The sequence below is a fragment of the Nipponia nippon genome, unplaced genomic scaffold, assembly GCF_047370975.1.
Source record: "Nipponia nippon isolate SJK-2023a ecotype South Korea unplaced genomic scaffold, ASM4737097v1 scaffold_5, whole genome shotgun sequence".
In the NCBI taxonomy this organism is placed as follows: Eukaryota; Metazoa; Chordata; class Aves; order Pelecaniformes; family Threskiornithidae; genus Nipponia; species Nipponia nippon.
In genome coordinates this window covers 92,462,071-92,485,017 of record NW_028262369.1, presented here as the reverse complement: position 1 = coordinate 92,485,017, position 22,947 = coordinate 92,462,071, and the positions used below count along the sequence as shown (strand labels likewise).

Genomic DNA, 22,947 nt, shown 5'->3' with positions numbered 1-22,947 from the left:
CTTTTCTTCCCCCTCTACACTATTTAATGTTTGTGATCTGGCTGAAAGCAGATCTGCTTTCTGCAAGATATGGCAGAAATGCCTCAAGGTTGCCAGTAAATTCTTGTGAAGAAGCACATGAATGAAGGCTGGTGGTGTTATTGCTGTGCAGCTATCCTGTGGGCAGTCTCCCTATTCGTACAGGAAATTTTTGGTAGCTGGGGAGAGAACGCAGAATTTCAGGGCCATAGGTTAGTGCTTTTGTTTGTGGTCTTGTAGCCTTGTGACTTGTTCGTTGTTCGTCTCATATCCTGAAAGAAGTGTAAGTTTTGTACAGCAATAGTATGTGCTCATATAATACAAGCTAATATATTAGCTAATATATTAGCTTATATAATATATGTACTCATGTAATATATGCTGTGTCATTATGCTTGCCCATGAGGTGGCTGAATTGGTGCTGGAGATTTAACTCATTCCAGAAGTTCCTAATGTTTAAGCATTTCGTTCCTGTCACATTGTTGTTCTTGTAATGTGAATTTGTTGTTGGTTTACGGGTGCTTTTCTTAAGGTAATTCCCAGGTCCTTTCTTCTTAAAAAAAAAAATTCATGTGGATGTGCTGATCTTTTTGTGTAGGTCGATAACACAGACTTGCCCACATGAATAGAAGGAGTAAATGGTAGCAAGAGCATTGTCTGACCTACCAGCAAGAGGTAAATGAAACCTAGAATTAGCTTATACAGCTCTTTGACCTGTAGGGGAAAGTTTGGATTTGTGAATGTCTGCTGTATATTCAATGCTCTATTAGACAATGTGGTTTTGTGATTAGCAGCAGCATAGCCATGCACGTAGATACGGCACACTCATTCTGCAGGACAGTCAGTGGAGCTGTGTGCAACCTGCAAAACACCCTGGCAGTGAGATGGAGGACAGGATACTCCTCTGCTTCCTGAAGTGTCACGTTTTGTCTCTCCCCCCCGTGGAGATCTGGCTTTGCACTTAATATAGAAAGAAGGTTTATTTGAGGGCCAGAGCATGGTCAGCATAGCAGACATACAGAGGTAGTTGCTGTATCAGAGTAAGATCATTGTGGCAGTAATGATGCTGAATGGGTGTTGAAGGCATGGCTGAATCTCTGGTCTTCAGTGTATTATCGTAGTCAAGCTGTTACTGCATCAGGTAACTCAGGCACAGCCTGGTGCTTTGAGTCAACTTGGGCACTCAGGGGTTTGTAGCAGTACCTGATTTTCCTCCCAGGTGGTTTATCAGTTACTATAGGGACAGTTATGTATTTGGTTTTAAGCCCAGTTTCTATAGACGCCAGTATCTTCTGAAAGCTTGTCTTAAGCCCTGGGTAGTAACTATATATTTCTTTATGTCATTTTCTTTGCTACTCTCTGACTCTCTGGAAGCTCTAGATGTCTCTTTAGCAGCAGTGAAATGCTTCTGTAAGAGAAGATGCTAACAGTATTCAGCAAGGGCCTCTGGAACAGTACAGTTTTGAAGCTGGCATTGACGGGATCTAAGCTGGAGAAATGCTAACTGCTCTGAATGTACTTCCCATATCATTAGCCTCAGTTACTCTTCGTGAGCTGTACTCTCTGTACTGAAGGTGCTGTGTATCTTCTGCCCGGTACTGAGCGCTCTCTGCGCATCGTAGCTTGGCAGAAACCAAGGGTTACTCAGCACCTGGCAGAACATGGTTATGTAACAGTAAGGACAGTAATTAGATAATTTAGTTAGAACAATGTATTTATTTTCCAGTAATTTGTTTCTTGTTTTGCAGTTTTCCATTTTCCAGGTATTGCATATGACCAACTAGACAGAAGCCCTCTGTTCTCTGAGTAATTCCCCATATTTTTTCACAAGCATATAGATATTTCATTTAATCCTTTGCAGCGTCCCTTTGTGGCATCTGCTTATTTATCACTATCTCTAAGATCCCTTTTCCACTTGGTAGTGTTCACATCTTTGGTCCCTTGGTTACTGCTATTGTAAATTATTATCCAGTAAGATTTATAGCTGTGAGACTTGTACAAATAATCTGCCTCCCCCATTTAATGGCTTAACACTAAGATACCTTTGTTATTTTCTAATGAAACTGTATGTATAATTTCTAGATAAATTTTTGCAGGTATGTCATGAAAATTTAGGTCAGCAATGGAACTATGTCAGGCTGTCTGACAGGCTACAAGTTGCACAGCACCATGGGCACAGAGATTTTTCAAAGCATATAGGTGGTAGCCACTGTAGCTTTACAATGACTTAACCTTTTCTTAGACAACTGACACTGGAACCCCTTTGCTGATGGAGTATAATGTAGTACCACATAAATTGCTTGGGTGTTTTATTTATTGATTTGTTATCTCATTTAAATGCACAAGGAAAAATTTAATTTAATTTAATTTAATTTCTGTGTAACAGGTTCACACGGAAAAGGCTATGTATACATTTTTTAAATTCCAATAGCATTTTTTATAACTTCTCAGTTCATTCCCCTGCTCATCCTAAATTGCATTTAACTACTTTTAAAATAGGATTTTGAAATCATTGGGTACCCTTTTATGTGATGTTCGTTCTTTTTTAAAAAAAAAAAAAAAGTTTAGGCCATGGCATATGTAGATGTATCTGGGTAGCACAGTATGTTGTGGGTTGGGTTGTTTGGCCCTCTGTTTTAAGAGTTCGCAACAACCATATGCTTATTTGCCTTTGAGAACTATTAGTAAAATTAATGACATTTTTATTTCTCTCATATTTGTTTGGTTGCTACTCAGTTTTTAAAAACATATTCTTTGTCATCGTATTTCAGTAAATAGATTCAAATAGAGTCTGTCCTACTGATAGGGATCCTCCTCTCAGCCAAAACAAGAAAACCAGTGGTGCAGCAGCAGGTCCTTCCTGGCTCGTGAGACTGTAACATTAAGGGATGGGTGACAAGTTGTCCTCTTGACTTGTTTCATGCTTCTTCTGTCTGCATTCAAGCAAGATAGATCACAGATCTCAAAAATGATTTTTTACGTTTTATTTTGAGTGGACATGAAGAGAAAGAGCTTTGAAGGAGAGGGTGGGTGTTTGTTTTTAAATATGCTGACTTCAGTGAGACTAGGCCGAGTAAGAGTAGCTCGATGTGATGGAGACATTCTGAAAGGCTTTCCATCTCTAGTTTGTTATTCTATGTAACATTGCTATGGAAAAAAATGATGGGACTGGATAGTTAGGGTAATTATTTTCATTGATTGATGATTTTTCCCAAATTAAGTCTTAAATTTTTGCTAAAAGTATGTTTACGTGTACAATTAATAAATAACTTTTTATGGTCTTTCAGCGTGAGAAGCTGATACATGAGTTGGAGGAAGAAAGACATTTAAGACTTGAGAGTGAAAAAAGATTACGGGAGGTGACACTAGAGTCGGAGCGTAGCAGAGCTCAGATGCGTGGGCTGCAAGAACAGTTTTCCAGGTATGTTGCATAAGTAAACTGTGTTCAAAATACGGGAAGAACATACTTTGGTGTAGAAAGATTGATCAAACCTGTTGATAGCTTGAATGGATGGAATCTAAAGGAAAAACTGTGCGGTCTCTGAAATTCTGTAAACAGAATGGGCTTTTGGCTCAATGATTGTTAGCATCCTGTAAAACTTAAAGGGCTTATACCATCATTCTGTGTAATGGTGAAAATTTTCATTTCTAGAGATTTTGAATTGTTAGAATTCCCAATAATTTTCTGAGTACAGGTCTTCACTCCTCAAGAAGTGCATGTCATTGATAAGTCAATATTTGGTTGCTTGTTTCTGTGAACCGACAAGAATAGGTTTGATCAATCTGAATAAAGGAAAAAAAAGTGATGCCTTTTACCAGCTGGGTAATCATCCTGCTTGAACATGCTTCGAATCTCTTCCTGTGTGGACTGGACCAGAGTTTTGTGCTAGAACAGAGCTTCACTTATGAGGGAACCGTCTTAGAACTGGGATTTAAGACAAACCATTCATATGACCACAGTAACGATTTGAGTTATTTATTGTTTTCATGATACATGATGAGATCTTGTACCTTAAATAGAATTTTTTATTGTTTTTGTCACATGAACAGAAACAAAACAATCAAAACAAAATCATAAGAGACAATGGAATTTTATGTTGTATATTTTCTATCAAGCCTGAATATTAACTCATTCCCTCAGGCCCCTGAATTGTTGAAAAGTTCAAGTTCAGTTTAATATGCTGAAAACAAGCTATGGGGTGGGTTTTTTCTTTGGTTGTTTTTGTTGGGGTTTTTAGGGTTTTCTGTATTGGGCATTTTTTTGTGTTGGTTTTTTTTCCTCAGTGTCTACCATGCTGCTGCTCTGATCTGAGATTGGATTTCTAGGCAATGCTGCAAAAGCTGATATTAGCAATAATAAAATTTGTTCTGGTCTGTTATTTTGTTTTTGGAAAATTTCCATTTATGCTCTTCAGATTTTAAAAAACTATCGAAGTGTTCAGATAAGTCTGAAATTCTTTTGCTAAAAATGCTAAGGATATTTCTTTTTTAGATTTTTGTTGTTGTTCTTGTTCTATGATCTTTGGTTTCAATTGGTACTCATTCTGATGAGACTCTGGAGTAATATACACAAAATAAATCCACCCTATGAGTATTCTAGAATATTTTGCTCTATTATATATTAATCTTTGTTTATGGAAGAACTTCCTGAGATCCTGAATTTAGAACAATATTATTGTTACAATAACTAGAAGCCCTTGAAATAAACTTTAAAGATGGTGCAGCCCTGATTAAGAAAAAAAGAAAAGAAGAGGTGAGGGGAAACCAGTCTCCAGGCTACTGCACCCAGTAACTTGGTAAAATTTTAGCTGTTGTGTATTCAGATCTTTTCAGGATAACCCTTCATTATTCCTGTGAAACGGTGGTAGTCTGATTCAGTTCTACAGTCTTTCTGAAAAGAATAACTATATTATTAGCTAGGATCCCTGAAGTCTACTGTCTTCAAATTAATCCATTCTTTTTCTTGTGTTACTATTTGCAGTCTAGCTTGCTCTGATCTATCAAGAAGCAGAGGGATGCAAGTTCTTTGGATTAAAGTTGTTTGTCTCTTTATTTTTGTACCTCTCATTTAGATAAAGGTGAATGCTGTCTAAATCAGTATTATGTTCTTTGTAAGGCTGTCTGCACGTTAGCTGTACTGTTTGAAAGCAAACTTAAATATCACTTTTTATTAATGGCACCTGAGGTTGGCCCTGTTATTACCAATGATGAAAACTGCCGTTGGCTTCATCGGGGTATGATTTTATTTTAGTGTAGACCAGATGCTAGGAAGAGAATGCATCACCTAAATACTTCATTTGCTTTTAAAACATTATGTTTGTTATGATGAATATTAGAGGGTTTTTTTTCTTATATTTAGGAGAATATTAAGATATTTGCTTACGCAAACAGACTTTCTCCCTAAATGAGTGTATTTTTTCTAACCCTGCTTGAGCAAATAATGAAACTCGCAACTGGATAATCTTGTGCTGCTTAGAGATTCTGTATTGTTTGAAGGATTTGAGACTTTTTCTCAATTTGAGAACAATTAAATGGGACAAGACAGGTGGTGATGGGAGGAGATGTTAAAATCAAGCAAACTGGAAGTACCTTGGCAGAAGATGGCTAAAGAATAATACTTTGGGCCCAAATGTTCTGGCTTGCAGATGCAGATAGACTAAAGTAAGAACATATATTATAGCATAAATCTTTTAAATCTGTGTAATTCCTGAACTGAGTGGATTTACATAGACATTCCTACATATACATGCAGTACAGTAAGTTAAACTGTGATTTGGAGGATGTTTCTTTGCATCTCAAAATATTTTCTCTGTGTCTTTGAAAGAATGAAACATGGTAGTTTGTGGAAAGCTGTAAGTTGACCTTTGTAATCAGGGGAGGAAAGCTGCCTATTCCTATCTGAAATTGTGTGAAAACTTTAATCTGTCATATAAGCATATAGTTTGAGATTGAGGAGTTCAGAAGGCAAGGGTTTTTTTTTATTGATTGACGTTTCTGTTCTTACCAAGTAAGCAATATTCCAGGCTAGGAGTCTGAAATAAATCGAAGTTCTCTTTCTTAACATCTGTATAAATCTGCCAGCGCCTTAAAGTGACACAGTGGTTAGTTTGATAAATATGTGACAGTTGCTGTGGAAGGAAAAAGAGCTTTTAAAACCAAATGTCTTTTCCAGAATTGTGCTGTGGTGTATCTATGTAGTTTTAAATTTGTTTCCTAATTTTATTGGAGATGAGTATATTTAAGGTGGTGAAAGATCCTGCAGGAAAACCATTTAATGTTAAAGCTAGGATTTTACACTGTAGTTGGATGGAGTTATTTTTGCATTACCTTAGTAGTCTCACCTTGAGGTGAAATCCTTGATGTTTTCTTTCTCAAAACAACTGAGATCTGTTGCTTTGCTGCAGCTGTTCTGTTAAATTCTATAAGGCCCTTCTTGGCATGACAATGTTTAGATGAAAGTTGCTCAAATGCACAAAGACTAATTCTCTAAATACCTATCAGCCCCGTTTCTTCCAAGAGAGTGTCATGCAGTCTGACTTTCCCATTTTGATTGTTGGCAACTGTCATGTATATACTGGCGGGTCACCATTTACATTAGTATTATGCCTGCTGCCTCTTTATCCAGCTCTGGAAGAAATTAGGTTAATTATTTTTGGTTGGTTTTTTGTTTGTTTGTTTTTGGTAGTTTTTTTGATCGCTCACAGTTTAACATTAGTTCACCTTGAACTTCTTATATCTTGGACATTAGAGAAGAAAATGTACTGTGTCTCATGTACCTCCTTGTTCTTGGTTTCAGCTGTGCTTTTCCTACTTTCAGCATCTTTCTACAACAGTAGAAACAGAAATGCAACAACCCTGCCCGAAGCAGTAGGTGTGATTTATAGTATCACTCTAAAAAGCACACTAATACGCACAATATAAATTGATTACATTTCTCTGCTGTACATCAGTAAGCAATAGAAATTGTTGTCTGTTGAGTGCATACAGTACATGTGACTCCAAACTGGGATTAAATGTTAAAGCAGTAAAAGAGGTAGCTTTACTTAAGTTATTTTGATTACTATTGTGGTCTAAATGAAACAAGTTCAATAAAACACACTGTTGTAAAACATATCTGTAAACAGTAGTTGAAGAGTCTAGTATCAAATCTTAAAATCCCCTTTGGGTAAATCTCAAAAATTCTTTCAGTTCAGATGATGTTGTTTATAGGTATCAATGTCTGTGACCAGAAAACTGCCTCAGGCTTTTAAGAATGGGTGTTATTGGAAAAGTAGGAAACGGTCCTTGTTCGATCTGCCAGGGTCCTGCAAAAGGGATGAGTGCAACTCTCATTAGATTGTATTTCAGCATTCCCCTCACATGAATATTGACCGTAGGGTTAAGCCTGGGGACAAGGGGAGAAATGACTACTACAAATCTGATAACACTTCACATAACAGGACTGGGTGGCTATTGCTTTAAGCACATCCTACTTGGTTTTCTCCAATTATTGTTAATTCCCCTTGCTCCATTCTCGCTTGTCAGCGAGATAATGATAACTGTTCTCCTAGCAGCTGTGATAAAGAGATTTTTTGCATTGCATCAGCATGTTGATGTTGCATCATCACATCATAATTTCTAACACTGTCACATCTGCTTGATCTAGAGGTCACCACCTGCTTGCACTTCAGTGGCCTTACTCCCATGACTGGTAATCCATACACATCAGAGACCGTGTCTGGGAAGTATAAGCCAATAGGACGCCTCAGTAGCCCCTGTGGTCAGTCAGTTTGTCTAACGCCCATTGAATGCCTATTTAAACCATTAATAACATTTTAATCTTGTTTCTGGGGAGATTAAAATGCTCTCCTGGCAGCCATTGATGGTATTCCTTTGATTTTGCTATAGCAGGGATGAGTAATATACTATGTGGGAATTCAGTCCTTGTCTCAGAGGAGGATTACAGAAGGAGCTGTCTACAGTTCTCCTCTTCTGTGTAGTTCTGCAGTAATCTCTTATCATCCTCCCTGCGTGGCCTGTATGTGGGGTTATTGCGGGAGGCAGATTGTCACAGAGATGGAGTTTATATCAAAGGCTGACCTTGTCATCCTGCCCTCTGTTTTTAGATACTGCCAGGTTTTATTAGATATGATGGTGTGAAACCGTACAAAGAAAACTAGTGAATAAGTACAAAACACAACTCGCAGGCTTGAAAATGCTCCATGTCTGGTGCGTATCTCACTTGTACACTTACTTCCTGCTTTGCTGCTGACTATAAGATGTCCCTCTTCAAACACATTGTGGTGGGTTGACCTTGGCTGGCTGCCAGGTGCCCACCCAGCCGCTCTCTCACTCACCTTCCTCAACAGGACTGGGAGAGAAAATAATAAGAAAAAAACCCTCACGGGTTAAGATAAGGACAGGGAGATCATTCACCAATTACCATCAAGGGGAAAGTGGTCTTGACTTGGGGAAGATTAATTTAATTTATTGCTAATTAAAAATAGAGAAGGAGGGTGAGAAACAAGGACAAAACTGATAACACCTTCCCCCCCCCCAGTCCCCCTTCGCAGGCTCGACTTCATTCCTTCCGTTCCTGACTCTTCTACCTCCTCAGCAGCATGGTTGGCGGGGGTAGTGGGGGGTGGGGGCTGCTGCGATCAGTTCAAACCACTTTGTCTCTGCCAATCCTTCCTCCTCACACTTTTCCCCTGCTCCAGCATGGGGTCCTTCCCACTGGGGTCTTTGAGTGCTGGGAGGCCTCTCCGGTGTATGGTGTCTGAGAGCGGGGCTGATGTCTGCTTCACAGGCACCAGTTCTGGAGCTGCCGCTCTTGGTGCGCTGGGCAGAGTGCTTTCACTGGAGGACTGCTGAGCTCTTGGCTGGGCTTGCTGAGCCTCAGGACGTGGTGTGAATACTGTTTTACTAGGGCTTCGACCTAATGCTTAGGATATCGATCTTGTGATTAGAATTGACAGAGTAAAAGGATGAAGTTTCTTTTAGATTAACACTGATGGGGTGAGTATATTAGTATTTTTATTTATGTGCATGTATGACACTTAGGTACATATTTCATCTCTAATCGTTGCTCAGAAGTGTCAAGCACTACTTTAAGTAAGATCAAGGAGCTTTTGTGTGAATAGTTTTCATCTGGCAGAGAATAGAGGAATGGTTTTACTAAACCCATGAAATTAAGCCCAAAGAGAAGGCTGCCCCAAGTTCTATATGGAGTTTGTCCCCTCTCAGTTCACAGGCTACTTTGAACTAAATGTGCTCGTTTCCTGTTGTTTGACCAACAAGAAGAAAAAAAAGAATTTTATAATTTTTCATACCAGGCTTCATTTTTTCCACTCTTCTGTGTATGAATACCGTGGTTTTGAAAGTACATGAGAAATATCTTCAAAGAATGTGTTATCTCAGCTTTCTTCAAAAACTACAATTCTCATTCTCATGTTAGAAACCATCAGATTGAAATACATATTTTCATACAGAAGTTGAGAAAGAACCAAAGCAGTGAGGTCAGAGTGACTACAGAGGGGCTGAAGAACCGGTGTAAACTCAAAATACAGAAGTCACGCAAGGACCAGAAGTTATCGCTCACTATACTGCATGACGTATATTGACTTACGTAACACTTTTAGAGAGCGATGGATTGCTGTGCTTCAGGCATTATTAAAGATGGACGTAGAGGTACATGCAGTTCCTGATCTTCTGCAGACTCTTCAGGCGCTGAAGCTGCATTAAGAGCCAGCCCTATTTCAGTACTCCGATGTACTAGTGGATCATGTGGTGGTGTTTCATGGCAGCTCTTAGTTGCTGAAAGCTTCTTTCAAGAGGTTCAGGGAAATAGGTAATTTTTATCTTCCACAGACAAAAACATGGCTATCTGTGCGCTCAGAAAATCGTGGGTTTGGTTTGTATTTATATGCTGACAGTATGCATTATACTTGTATTTCTGGAAGGTTGCATCTATTGCCTTTTACTGATTTATCAGAGCATGAAATGATACTCTGCTTCCTCTGTTCTAGCTAGCACTACTATTTGATAGGATATAGTCTTCTTTTTCCTTTGCATAATGTAGTAGATTAGCACCAAAGTAGTCTACTAGTTTACAGTGTAATCCTTTGGTTTACCCTGGCTTTTAAAACATACAAGACGAAGCCTAACATAAAAACAATGTATCGACATTTTCATTACAATTTAACAGTAGGTTACCACTGGCCAGACACAGGTCCGCGCACAACGTATAATCCTCTTCATGCATTAATATTTGTAATAGAAAAATGGTTTGAATATTCTCTGCACTCCCATACCATGGTCCTGACTGAGCATGACCTATCTATATTAGATAGTGTGTGGTATGTATCCCTAATCTCTCTTGTTATATGGCTGTTTCATTCCCAAAGTGAGAGATCTCCACCAATGTTGAAGGAAGCTCCTGGAAGCATGTACCAAATAATATTGTGCTTGAGAGTAAGAGAAGGGATTCCTGTGCAGATGTAGTGATTGGGTTTACAGATCCTTTTATGTTGGAAGACAGTGAAAACCTCATTTTGGTGAAACTGCAGATTCCCTTGATGCTACTGTTTAAAGAGATTGAAGTTTGTGCTTAGTGTTTATGTACTGTGAAATCCTGTACCTGTCGAAGTTCACGGCTATGTGCATTTTATTTTGCACAATAACAGGCATATTTTTGCAGGTATTTCTAGATACAGATAATTCTCCATTGTAAAACATGTTTAGATTTATGAAAGGACAGCGCTGATATAGGAGCTAAGTTCTATTACTGAGTAATGTTGCTGCCTAAGAGCTGTGTAGTCATGTATGGTAAGTTGTTTCCAAGGTAGATATGACCTGTGGTTGTCAGGAGAACTTCTGCTATTTATTGCTGGTTTGCTGTTCTTACAGTTGTGTTTTTAAAATTGCATTGGAACATGGAAAGCTAAAGTGCTGACTGTTTCTTTCCTGTGGAACTTGCAATAGTTTGGTTTCTTTCAAACTTGGGAAATCAGGAAAGTCACAGATGTGCCATGTGCTATTCTGCAATTCCTTGATGCCCTATAAGGTAGAGAGACTATTCAAAACCAACACATTCCTTCACATATTTAATAAAAAGATTCCTTTGCTAGGCATGATAGATACTTTAATTCCAAGGCCCAGCAGAAAGATCAGCAGATCTGCCAGAAAAAATATCTGCAAAGATCGGCAGAAAATAATTTGTTTTCCTTTAGTTTATTTTTTCCCTTAAGTCAAGCTATTTCATATTAATTAGCTGTGGTCTAAAAGAACATCTTTTAAAATGCTTTCTTTTAACATTATATTCTTAATTCTGAGCCATTTTTCAGGAAAGAATCTGCCCTGATTACACTGGAAGATCATCATCACTTTTTCTTCATAGTTTGCCTTGATGTTCCCACGCATGATTACCCCCTCTATGTGACAGACGAAACTCCTTCATACTTAGGTCACCTTTTTATTTGGCGGTATATACATATATATTTATATACACCTAAAGCATTGTTACAAAGATTATAAAAGGATGAAAAGTAATTTTAAACAGAAAATCGTGGGGAAGATAGGAGGATAGAATGGCATATAATAGATGAGAAAGCAGGAATGCTTAACAGCTGTTCTTAGTCTTCCCTAGAGGAAAATAATGGCATACGTATACCAATAAAGACTGACAAGGGTGATCTGAGATCACAAGATAGAATGCGAAAGGTAACTAGTTAAAGAATTAAGATAAGTAGATTCAGCCAAGATTTCTTGATCATACTCACGGGCACCAACTGTAGTCAAACAACTACTGACAATTATATGTGTAGGCAGTTGAAGAATGAGTGAAGTCCCAAAGGAGTGCTATTTACTTACATATAACTAAGAAATTGTGCACAGAATATTAGACCGATTTGTTGTTAATGAAATATAGATATAGTTCCCCAATAGTCTTCATGAAGAAAACTAAACAATTATGGTCCCAGTGCTCAGTTCAGTTGCCTGTGCTCTAATAAGTAGCCTCTGAGAAACTCTTCCAGGAAGAGTTTTTTTATTAAGTTTAATGTACACGGAGAAGAATTGCTGTAGTTAACAATGCTCTGTAGCATCTCTCTTGAAGTGCTTTCAAAGTTAGAACATGGCTAGGATCAGGTGCTACGTCCTTAGTGGCTGCTACAGATGATCTGCTTTGGGAAGACTTTTTCATGATGGAAAAGAATTGTGATATTCCCATGTCCTGTGATGTGAGGTTAATCCTTTACTTGACCCATTAGGAACTCCTTCCAACCAAATGTATTAGAATAATTTTACAATGTTTTGCAGAAAAGATGATAATAGGCAATATATTTAAAGGTGACAGGCTTCTGTCTAGATTGCAATCATAAAACTGTAATCACTTTTGTATGTGTGTTGAAAGTTCATGTGTGCTTTAAAAATATTAAAATGGAAGATTGCCTTTGCTTGTAAGATCACCTAATTTTGTAAGTTCTATATACTATTTCTCTCCTCATTAATGGACTTTACTATTGACATACTTTGAAGAAGCATATAGTAATGGCTCCATATAATCTGAAAATTCTTCTGTTTCAAAAAGGCGGCCTTTCATATAACTCTGTGATTTTAAAAATAATCAGTAATTCTTTCTGCCATGTTTCCTACCAAAACAAATAAGAGAGAGTTTTCTCTTTAATTTTGGTGGGATAGAAGTCTTCAACAGTTTAGTTTATTCATGTAAAAGCCAGATCCATCCTTCTGAACCTGAACATGGTAAAATTCTCTACTTCAGATTGTATGTGTACCTTTGTCTTTTAAAGATATTGTCTTCATAATATCTGTGTAACAAAAGAATATTACAAAGGAAATGGAGGGAATACCTGTGAGAGAAAGACAATGCAGTCATAAAGATCTTGAATCCTTACAGTAGAATATACTACAGAGAGTCACCTTTGAAACAGCATTGTCATTTACATTTTTGAATCCAGTAATTCAGAAAGATCTGTGTAAATGGAAATTCTGTCTCCGTAAAATGATTAGAAAAGTTAAACTAGATAAGGAAAACAGGCAAGAAGAAAGCTGGCAAAGAACAGATGTTATCTTAGGATCTGTCATGGATGACTGTGGTAAATTTAAAGACTCTTTTTAAAAGCATCAATCTGGTTTGAGCTACAGGATTGTCTACCAGAGTTGTTTTCTACACCAACACAATGACTCAGTCTCTCTTTAGAGTCTTCTCTTTCCCTGTAGTGTTGTACAACGGTACCTTTTATTAATTACCCATTCCTGGGAAGAGAGAGGATATGAAATGGAAAGGACAGGAATGTTTTGAAACCTCCATTGCATGTGCCTTTCACAGCTGGCCGTCTTACCTATGCTCATGCCAGGCTTACATGTGCTGTCCACGCTTTGACACTAATTTCTTCAAAGTGAGCAGTTCTCTTGGAGAGACGAAAAGACACACATTTTTAAAATCAATATATATAAGGTTAGTTAAGAATGATCCTCTGATTCCGTGAGTAAAGTCACTACCCGGATAACACGGATTTATCCCAATTTAATTTGCTGATCCCATCACACTTGTGGTTCATTTTGTCATATGATTGTAAACCTATACTTAAAAGCCATATCTGATATATGATTTGCAGATTATAGACTGTTTCTCTTTACTAATGGGTCAGAGAGAAGCGTGAGTTTATGATCATGATTTTTGTGGTTGTTTTTCTGTTAGATGGTTGAGGTGGCTTGTATTAATAATTTTCCTCTACTATAAAAGTTGTGTTGTAAACTGTAAATGTGTCATTAATGGGCAGTGGTGTATATTCAGATTGATGGCGGTAGGTACAGAGCAAATTAAACCATGAGGGAATATTATGATTAAAAAGCTGACATAAAACCAAATGATCTCGATAGCGATACTTCTCTTTTATGACCGTGATTGGAATCTTCAAAGGATCATTGGTTGACTGAGTCTAAATTTTACCTTTAAAATTTTACAGGAAACTAAACCAGGGAGCCTACACTCCCATTCTAATTGCAAGCAGATAAAATCTGATCCAGAAAAGAGCTCAGCCTTTTTAAGATACTGGTGTGCCTTCTGCTTTCATTAAAGGCAGAAGGAAAGGAGTGCTTCAGGTACCTTTGAGGAGTTTGGTGCCTTAAATAGTACAGATGTGCAGATTTGTGGTACAGAGGATAAGAACATGAAATCCTGAATTTTATCTGTCTGAGTAGAATAATAGGGGAATCCTTTGTCTTAGATTTCAAAGCAAAGTTTTCTGTTTCTCATGTGTGTATGAGGCAGGGAGGAGAAAAGGGCTTTCTCTAACGTACTCTAAAGGATATTGTACAGGCAACAGAATAGGAAAACATGCACAAAGATGACACAACTTGGTATCACCGTTGTATCCGAAGGTGGGCCCTGTAGATTGGGACTTTTGCTCTCGTCAGTGAGAAACTGTTGTAGAATCGTATCTTTACTCACAGTTTGCATAGCTGGCTTTCTAATGCTGGTGTGCAAGTCAAGAGCTGGTCTTTAAATGTGCCCAATACATAATTTGTAAATAGAATCAGTTTCTCATCCTGTTCTGCATAACCTCTTAAGTACCTACACTAACTAATGGAAATAGAATAATTTATCTGCCTGACTTGAGGTGGTAATATATTTTTTCAACCTAGTAGCAATTTGTAGTCTGCATAGATTGGATTGTTTCACAGGAGAATTATTATGGTAATTTTAATTTTATCTCAGAACTTGTAATTATTCCAAAGTATTGTTCTAATGTAACAGGCCGTGCAGCAGTTCATTTGTTTGTCAGTGCTCAAAATTGGACAGGGCAAGTTAAAAATTTAGTTTTAATCTTTTTCTTTTATCGAAATGTTTTGTGTGTGTGTTTTCTCCTATGAGCACATTTCAAATATGATTATTAAAAGTTACAGTGAGTATGTTTAAAGCTGAAAAGGTATTATGTTAGGTGCAAACGGTTTTAGAGTTTTGCTTCTCAGAGTATATGTTAAACATTAAGAGAACAGGATGGGATTGGCTTTTCTTGTATAGGCTTCTAGACCTAGTTTTTCTGATTATTCATCTGTTACTCTGATACTACATTTTTGCTAGATACTCTACAGGTGCACCCTCAGGGATTTATGCCCTTGTTGTGGTTTAACCCCAGCTGGCAACTAAGCACCACCCAGCCACTCTCACTTTCCCCCGGTGGGATGGGGGAGAGAATCAGAAGAGTAAAAATGAGAAAACTCGTGGGTTGAGATAAAGACAGTTTAATAGGTAAAGCAAAAGCTGCGCACGCAAGCAAAGCAAAACAAGGAATTCATTCACTCCTTCCCATGGGCAGGCAGGTGTTCAGCCATCTCCAGGAAAGCAGGGGTCCATCACGCGTAACGGTGACTTGGGAAGACAAACACCATCACTCCAAATGTCTCCCCCTTCCTTCTTCTTCCCCCAGCTCTCTATGCTGAGCATGACGCCATATGGTGTGGGACAGCCCTTTGGTCGGTTGGGGTCAGCTGTCCCAGCCATGTCCCCTCCCAGCTTCTTATGTCAGCACTGCTCAGCAGTAACAAAAACATGCCTGTATTATCAACACTGTTCCCAGCACAAATCCAAAACATAGCCCTATATTAGCTACCGTGAAGAAAATTAACTCTACCCCAGCCAAAACGAGCACAGCCCTGAAGACATAAGAAGTTTGTTTCAGCTGCATGGATGTTGCTTGTACAACATTTTCTTGATATCTGTAATGGAACTTGCTTAGAGGAAAAATGGGATTTGAAAAAGAAAAGGTGCTTGGTTTTAGTCCATCAGTTTCAGTAAGAACAGCTGTGAGGTCTTTCTTCACTCCTGTTTGAAGGAGAGGCTTAGGGTTCTTACTGAGTTTGGATCTAGACCTAGCAGAGGGAATGTCCCCTGGAAAGGAATGGGCATTTCCCTTCTTAAGGATGAAGAAAACACTAAAGGACGAATGCTGCAGTTTTAAGTAATCTGACATGATTCAAACTATTCTAATAAATAGGGATGGTGGGCCAGATCCTCACCAGCTCCTTGAAAGGTGCACGATGACTGCACTAAAAATGCAACAATGAGAGCTGACTATATCTGGCTTATGGCAGGAATGGACTTAAGTAATTACTGTGGGCTTTGCCTGTAACGGGTTTATTGCTTAAAATCTTGATACTTTTTGCAGTGCCATTAATCATGTTGAACTTATATGACTAATATGGTTATAATTCCTAATTCCATAGCGATTCTGTTACAATTTAGTAACAATTACTGTCTACTATTGCAGATAGCTTTTATTGTAAAGCATTGCCAAAAATCTTCATGTGATTATCTTTGGTCATAATGTGTGCTTCAGTTTGCAGATACTGTAAGAAAATGTAGATTGATTTGAATGATTGTTTCACTGTAACATGGTTTTAATTCCGTGTGTAGTGCCTGCTTCCTAATCTCAAATTTTACAAATTGGGCACTGCTAACCTTCAGTCAAACTGTGTATCAATAGGAATTAATTAAATATATATTTCAGAAAGCATCCATTATCTTCCAAGCATGCAGTATAATAACTACGGATAGGTTATTCTGCAAACATTGTCCAAAGGATGGGAATAGAATGTTGTGTTGCATAAAACAACGAGCTCCTCTTGTGACAATCAGATAACTAAGGATATGCTGCAAAAGGATGCAGTGTAGTTTCTCTGTTCAGAACAAGTCAGAACATCATAGAGAACACTGAGTATTTTAGGTTGTTGATACACACTCTTAGTTTCCATATACCTTGGAGAACATTTTTCTTTTCCATCACTCTGTTTCACGATAACTGAATCCCAGTTCAATTGCTTTCTTCAAGATAAGGGATTTTACTCTTCTTGGTTTTCACCACCATTCCAGATAGGGAGGAAGAAGTGGCATGCTGAGGAAGAGCTGCATTTGTTATGAGAAGAGTGGTTAGGAGGAGATGTGAGACAATGAGGCTTGATGCTGCAAGGGACCAGAGATTTCCGTAGTCTCTTGTTTTGGCAGAGAAGGTTGTGCTGCATTTGAGAACTTGACCTACGTTTTTCTGCAAGCGCTTTTAATCCTCCTTTTTGTTCTCCTATATTTGTGGGATTTAATTGTCCAGTTTTTCATGCCAGTACGTAGCAGAGCAAGCACGTCCTGCCGTACATTGTGCCTGTATTGGAAATCCAAGTAAACTGTGTGTTTTGAACTAAGTTTTCATCCTCTAGGAATACAGATTAGATCATTAAGTTGTAGTGCCCTTATCGGTGTTTGCAAGCTGCAGAGTCTGTTAATTGAATGAATGTGGCATGGGTTGATACACTGTCTCACCTGATCAGAAGGTAACCTTCTTCTGTCTTTAGCTATAGGTTTCATCCTTCATCCTAAATCCTTTTTAGAGGCATTGAGTTGATTGTGGTTTTATTGCTGTGTTTTGTTTGTCTTCAGTTGGCAGATTCCTTCCAGCTTGTATCTACTAGCCGTCAGAAAGCTAATCGTGTATAGATCATGTACAGATGATAAGCAAATAACAGGAAGCCTTTGTGTATATTCCTTTTTACTGGAAAAATCAAGAAATTGGAAAATTCTGACCACCTGTACTACTTTCTGAAAGGCAGCTAAGGCAGAGCAAGGTAATTGGTAGATTAAAAAGCCAGGGAGTTGACTGACTTCAAAATTACAGTTACAGTTATGGTATATCAAAGTGGGTATGTGTTAAAAGTGGCCTACAGTGGTGATCCCTCCCCTTGGCTTGTTGAATGCAAGTGTATCTCCGAATATGAATTCTGTTCAAGACGAAGTATTTCTTAATCTTCTCAAGTACTGTAAATGTCTGCTGCTACTATGCTTGTATTCTCAAACTGAAGAGCAAAAAAACCAAAAAACAATCCAACTGTCAATGTCTTCCTTAAAAGGCAAATGTCTATCAAATTCAATTCTTATATTTTAGTCTCAAGACTTCACAGAGAAAAGAGCTCATTTTGTCTAAGACTATGCAGTAGTCAATAGTGGGAGAGTATGTTATGTTGGTGTGAATTTACTGTAGAACCTGTTATAGAAAGAATGAGGAAAACTTAACATTTTTTAAAAAATTTGAGTTTCACAGAGGCCACGTGGATCTGTTTCTGAAATATTTGTTGAAGACAATTTTAGTGTATAAAGGGAAGAATAATGGGTCACTGGTTTCAGTAGTTTCATACTTCAGTGAGTATTCTTGTTGTAAAAATACTTTAAATATTTTGGGTTTCATTCATCTCTTGCAGTTACATACTGAATTGCTGAAATTTATAGCATTGCAAAATCATGAGCAATATTTTCCCATTCCAGACTTGTCTGCATTTCATTGTGAGCCCTCTGTTGCATATTTGGTGACATATCTAGTGGTTATTGCAGTGCTACATGTATTTTCTCAATCAGTGCGTTTGTAATAGGACAATTATACTGGCAACTGCAATATGAAACACATGCATCATGATCCATTGTAGTGCTGGCAGGATGAGAAATGTCAGTCGAGGTTGTTGTAAGAGGTTTCCTAATCCTGCTGAACTAAGGAGTGAGGTTCTTTCTGAATCATTGCCATCTGGAGTATATAAAAATGTGAAATAACCTTTTGTCATTAGGTTGGCACATGCTACTGGAGCGGTATTGGCATTGATGAAGTTCTAATGAAATTAAATACTATGCACTGAGAAAAACTCACTGCTTCATTATTTCGTCTACGTTCTTCAGAACCCTCCCCTCCAGTTTACGAAGCTTATTGAGTAGTTAATAATGTTTTAAATCTAAAAGACAGAGAGTCTTTATTTACAATAATCTGGCATTTTAATATGGATATTAATCTAGTTATAAATACAAAACAACATGCATGTGGTGGAGAATAATTTGTAATTCATACTATAATCAGGTAATTTAGCTCACTCTTTCTGTTTTCTTGACTTGGTCTACTTATTCGATAGGTATTTATTGCCCATAAATTTTAGGGTCTATAATTAGGCCAAGAGGCTTCATCCCCCACCTTGTCAGAAGCAATCATGGCACATAATCCTTCCATAATCTGATCACGCCCACTGTAGAATAGTTGTTCTGTCCAACTGTTGCTATTGCATGCCTGTTCTGTACTCACCTGCTCTTACTTGTAGTACATACATTACTGCTCAGTTTATGCATATTTGTTCTTATATCAGGTTTATTTTATAAATACATATTGACGAATCCTGTCCCCACTGAACTTTTGCTTTACCAGACTAAACTTGCCCAGCTTTTTTAGCCTGACTCTCCTGGGCCTGTTGCAATATAAGTTAATTTTTCTTGAAGACAGGTGGTCTGAACATGTATTTCAGATGGCTTTTAGCAATTTCACAGGTTGTATGTCTGTTAGTCCCATCTTCCTAGAGCAGGTGCTTTTCCTCACATTGAACTTAGTTGCTCACTATTGATGGGAGGAGAATATTGGCAGGAAATATAGCTGGCACCCAGTAAGATGCCTATAGGCATCTATAGGTGACTTGTTTGAGAGCAAATGCCTGGACTTTCTTTAGCAATACACTTACAGGTAGTGGAAGCACAGGCTAAGTTCCCAACACCCTTAGTGTTCACACTGTGTCCATGTGTCTTCTTTCCTGATCTGTTCTATGTCTTCTCTTGCTGCTGTCCTGAACCCTTCCCTGTCTATCTTCTCTTACCTATTCTTCTTGCAGTCTCTGTTTATCTGGATTCTCTTTCACTTAAAACACACAGCTGAGTTTCTGAATGGCCGGTTTTATAATTCTCACATCCACGAGAGACTGATATTTGCTGTGTATTTGCTGTTCTTTAGCAAAGCTTATATGGTTAGGCACATTTCTAGTTAAAAATGCTGTCTGAGTTGGATGTGGAATCTTAATCACTTTGAATCTTCAGTCTGTGCCTTACGTTCTCATTTTCAAGGGTTAATCACCATGGAATTCAGAGAACTAGATGACATTCCTCTTTACTCTTCAGATTAAACAATATGAAGGCTGAGAGGTAGGGATGGATTTAGAAGATGAAGGATTAGGACTGTTTAACTAATTCTTTTGAGGATGTGATTTCATTCTGTCATGCTTAAATTGAAGTGGGCCAGTGATTTTGTGATCCCATAAATATAGTAGATGAGAATATATTTTATTTTAAGCATCTTGTTTAGTCTCCATATATTCTTACGTAATTCTAGCAGAAATTTATGTCTGCAGTATTGAGATTAATTTAACATTTACAAAGTGCTAGCCAATTCTTGTGCTAATTGTGTTTATTTCTGCTATATAGACAAAACCAAAACGTTGCTGATTGTTCTGTAAATGATATCATTGTCAGTTTCATAAATGCATTGGGATCAAATAAAAAAGATTAATATCGTATTCTCTATCTTTTATTTCTTAATGTTTTGTATTAACACTTTTCAGTAAAACCTCTAAATGCATCTGCTGCTATGTGTTGTGTGTACATACTATTGCTCAAGCTAGTAAGAATGCACAAGAGCACATTTTAGGTGTTGTAAGAGTGTACTTGATTTACCTGCTCTTTAATGATTTTTCAAGACAAGTGCTGGTTTTACAGGTAACTAATAACCTGTAAAGCTACCGAGATAAATTAAAAAGGTAAATAGCACTCCTCCTCCCGCCAGAATATTTAGAGATAAGTCCCAATTGTGATGGTAGCTAACATGCAAGTATCTGAGCTAGCATTCAAAGAGTAACACAGCACCAGAAGCAGTGTGTTTATCAGTGTATTTGCTAAGCCTGCCTGTTCCCTGGATGAATATGCTGTTGACTGCCCTGCACTGAGCTCCTTGCTGCAGTGCTGTTGGTCAGGATCTAAGCCAGCTCATTTAAAGTTAGCTTGGTTATTGGAGCTGCAGCAATGGTTTTGATGAAGAGCATGCATCTCTTGCAGAAATAACATTCAGCAAATTATGTTAGGAAGATAAGCAGTGCTTTAGAGGAGAAATGGTAACACTTTCAGAAATTTAAAATCTACATTTGAAAAATACATTAATTTAAAAAATGGAAGAAGGATTATCTCATAGTAGTAATAGTGTCATTGCCTTCCTGGTCCATGGAAATAGAGAAGATTTGTAAAGATTGGTGTTGTCTTTTGTTACAGAAGCTGATACAAGTCTAATAAACAGTATTATCTCTTCCTAATAATTCAGTCTGTACTTAGCTTGAAATTTTCTGTTTCTGACCTGAGGAAACACTTGTGTAAACATGTTTCACTCTTTGTTTTTCCATATCTAAATCAGTTGGCTTTAAAAAGAGATTATGAAAATTATTCAAAATCTCCTAGGATTTGTTTCCTCTGTTGGCTGCTAAATGAAAATAATGATGTTTTACAGCCAAGCAAGCAGAGAAATTCTGAACAATTTACTAACTAATATTGCTGTGAAATTATACATAGCATTAAGAAAGAGAATGGGAAATATTTAAACACTGAGAACCTTGGTAACTGCAAATCTGATCCATCTACCTGGTGACAAAACATATGTGTGCAAATGAAAAGACACAAATGAACTCTAACCGAATGTCAAGTCTTTCACAGGCAGATTGCATTTAATGGAAGCCATATAAATGTTTCAGGTGGCTACTGACCCCATCGTTTCTAACCCCCTACTCAGTGGCAGGACATCACACTTGATGTCTTTCATAATCATTGTACATGTATGCTCATGAAAAATCTGCCTTGTGGACCTCTGAAAAAGAGCCCTGTATATACATAATCCAGTATGTTCGTTGGTATTGTGCTCTTGATGAATCAGAAACACAGTGCACTTGAATCGGGTGTGCTTAATCCAAACCACACAGTTAAGTTATGAAATGGGATCTATGGACAGAGACAGTGATTATACCATGGAAAATGTATGCCTTTGCTCAGACCCAGCCAGCTAACTCCCTTTTAAAAGGGTCCAGAACAGCCAATGCTGAGGGAACCAAGCAGGAAAAGGGAAGACGTTTTCTATGTCGTCTCCCTTTCCTGAACCAAGAATGGAAAATTCAGGTAACTTCTGCTTAGTGAGGAAGCAAATACCAAAATGCTTCTTGTCAAGAATTTTTAATAAAATTTTGAGAAAGCATATTGGAAAACAAAGCAAGGCCAAACATTTCTCACAAAATTTTAGGTTTGATGATGGTTATTTAAGACTTAGGGTGTTCAGAACAGGGACACAAGAGCTTCCCCAGGAGTTTTACAACAAAATTAAATTCCCCAGTGGGATGTGGATAGAAAAGGGTCTTGCAGCTAGGTCTCCTCTCTTTAACCTCATAAACAGGCTACACTTGCCACCTGATAAATGTCTGTGTGGGGTTTTTTTGGGAGGGAGTGGAAGAATGGAAGGCTTAATTTTGTCACTCTTTTTAGGAGTGGAGTAAAGGGTTGCGAGGGAAAATTCTTGATTTCATTACAGTGTTCACATGGGCCTCACTTGCATGGATTTCTGATGCAGGAGGTGTACCCTGGGGCATCACCATGAGCTGTTCTGGGTAGCACAGCTGTGGGAGTCGAGAGCTAAATAACCTGATAGGTCTCCGAGTTGGGGATTTCAATCCCCATCTTCTTGTATCCTGTTGAGACAGCAAAAAAAAAATCCAATGGAAAAAAAAGCAAATTTGCTTGTCATACATGTATGTAAATTTTTGTACATGGGACTTCTCATCTGTAGAATTCATAGTGTTTTGCAAAGTAAATCTTCAAACAATATCATACCTGAGACTAAAAATCACAGTCTTGACTCTGTGATCAACTTCATAAGGTGCCTACTAGGACTGAGTTCTTCATCAGGCATTGAATGCTTTCCTGGAAAGCATAGTGAGATAATAGTTGATCAAGCCTATTAAGCATCATGGAATTAATTAAAAAAAAATACTAAAAAGGTGAAAATTGCCCTTGAAAAATGGGGTAGGTGGGAGAGAACAGTGTTGTTGCATGTCAGGAAA

The 22,947-nt window shown here is 37.9% G+C and overlaps 1 protein-coding gene across 1 annotated transcript in view; it reads left to right on the top strand.

Moving 5' to 3' along the window:
* Positions 1-22,947, top strand: part of NCKAP5 (NCK associated protein 5) — a 406,910-nt gene that overhangs the window by 198,829 nt on the left and 185,134 nt on the right. The window contains exon 6 of the mRNA XM_087733741.1: positions 3,306-3,439. Within this exon, the coding sequence (XP_087589867.1) occupies positions 3,306-3,439 (134 nt within the window). The remainder of the gene's footprint in view (positions 1-3,305; positions 3,440-22,947) is intronic.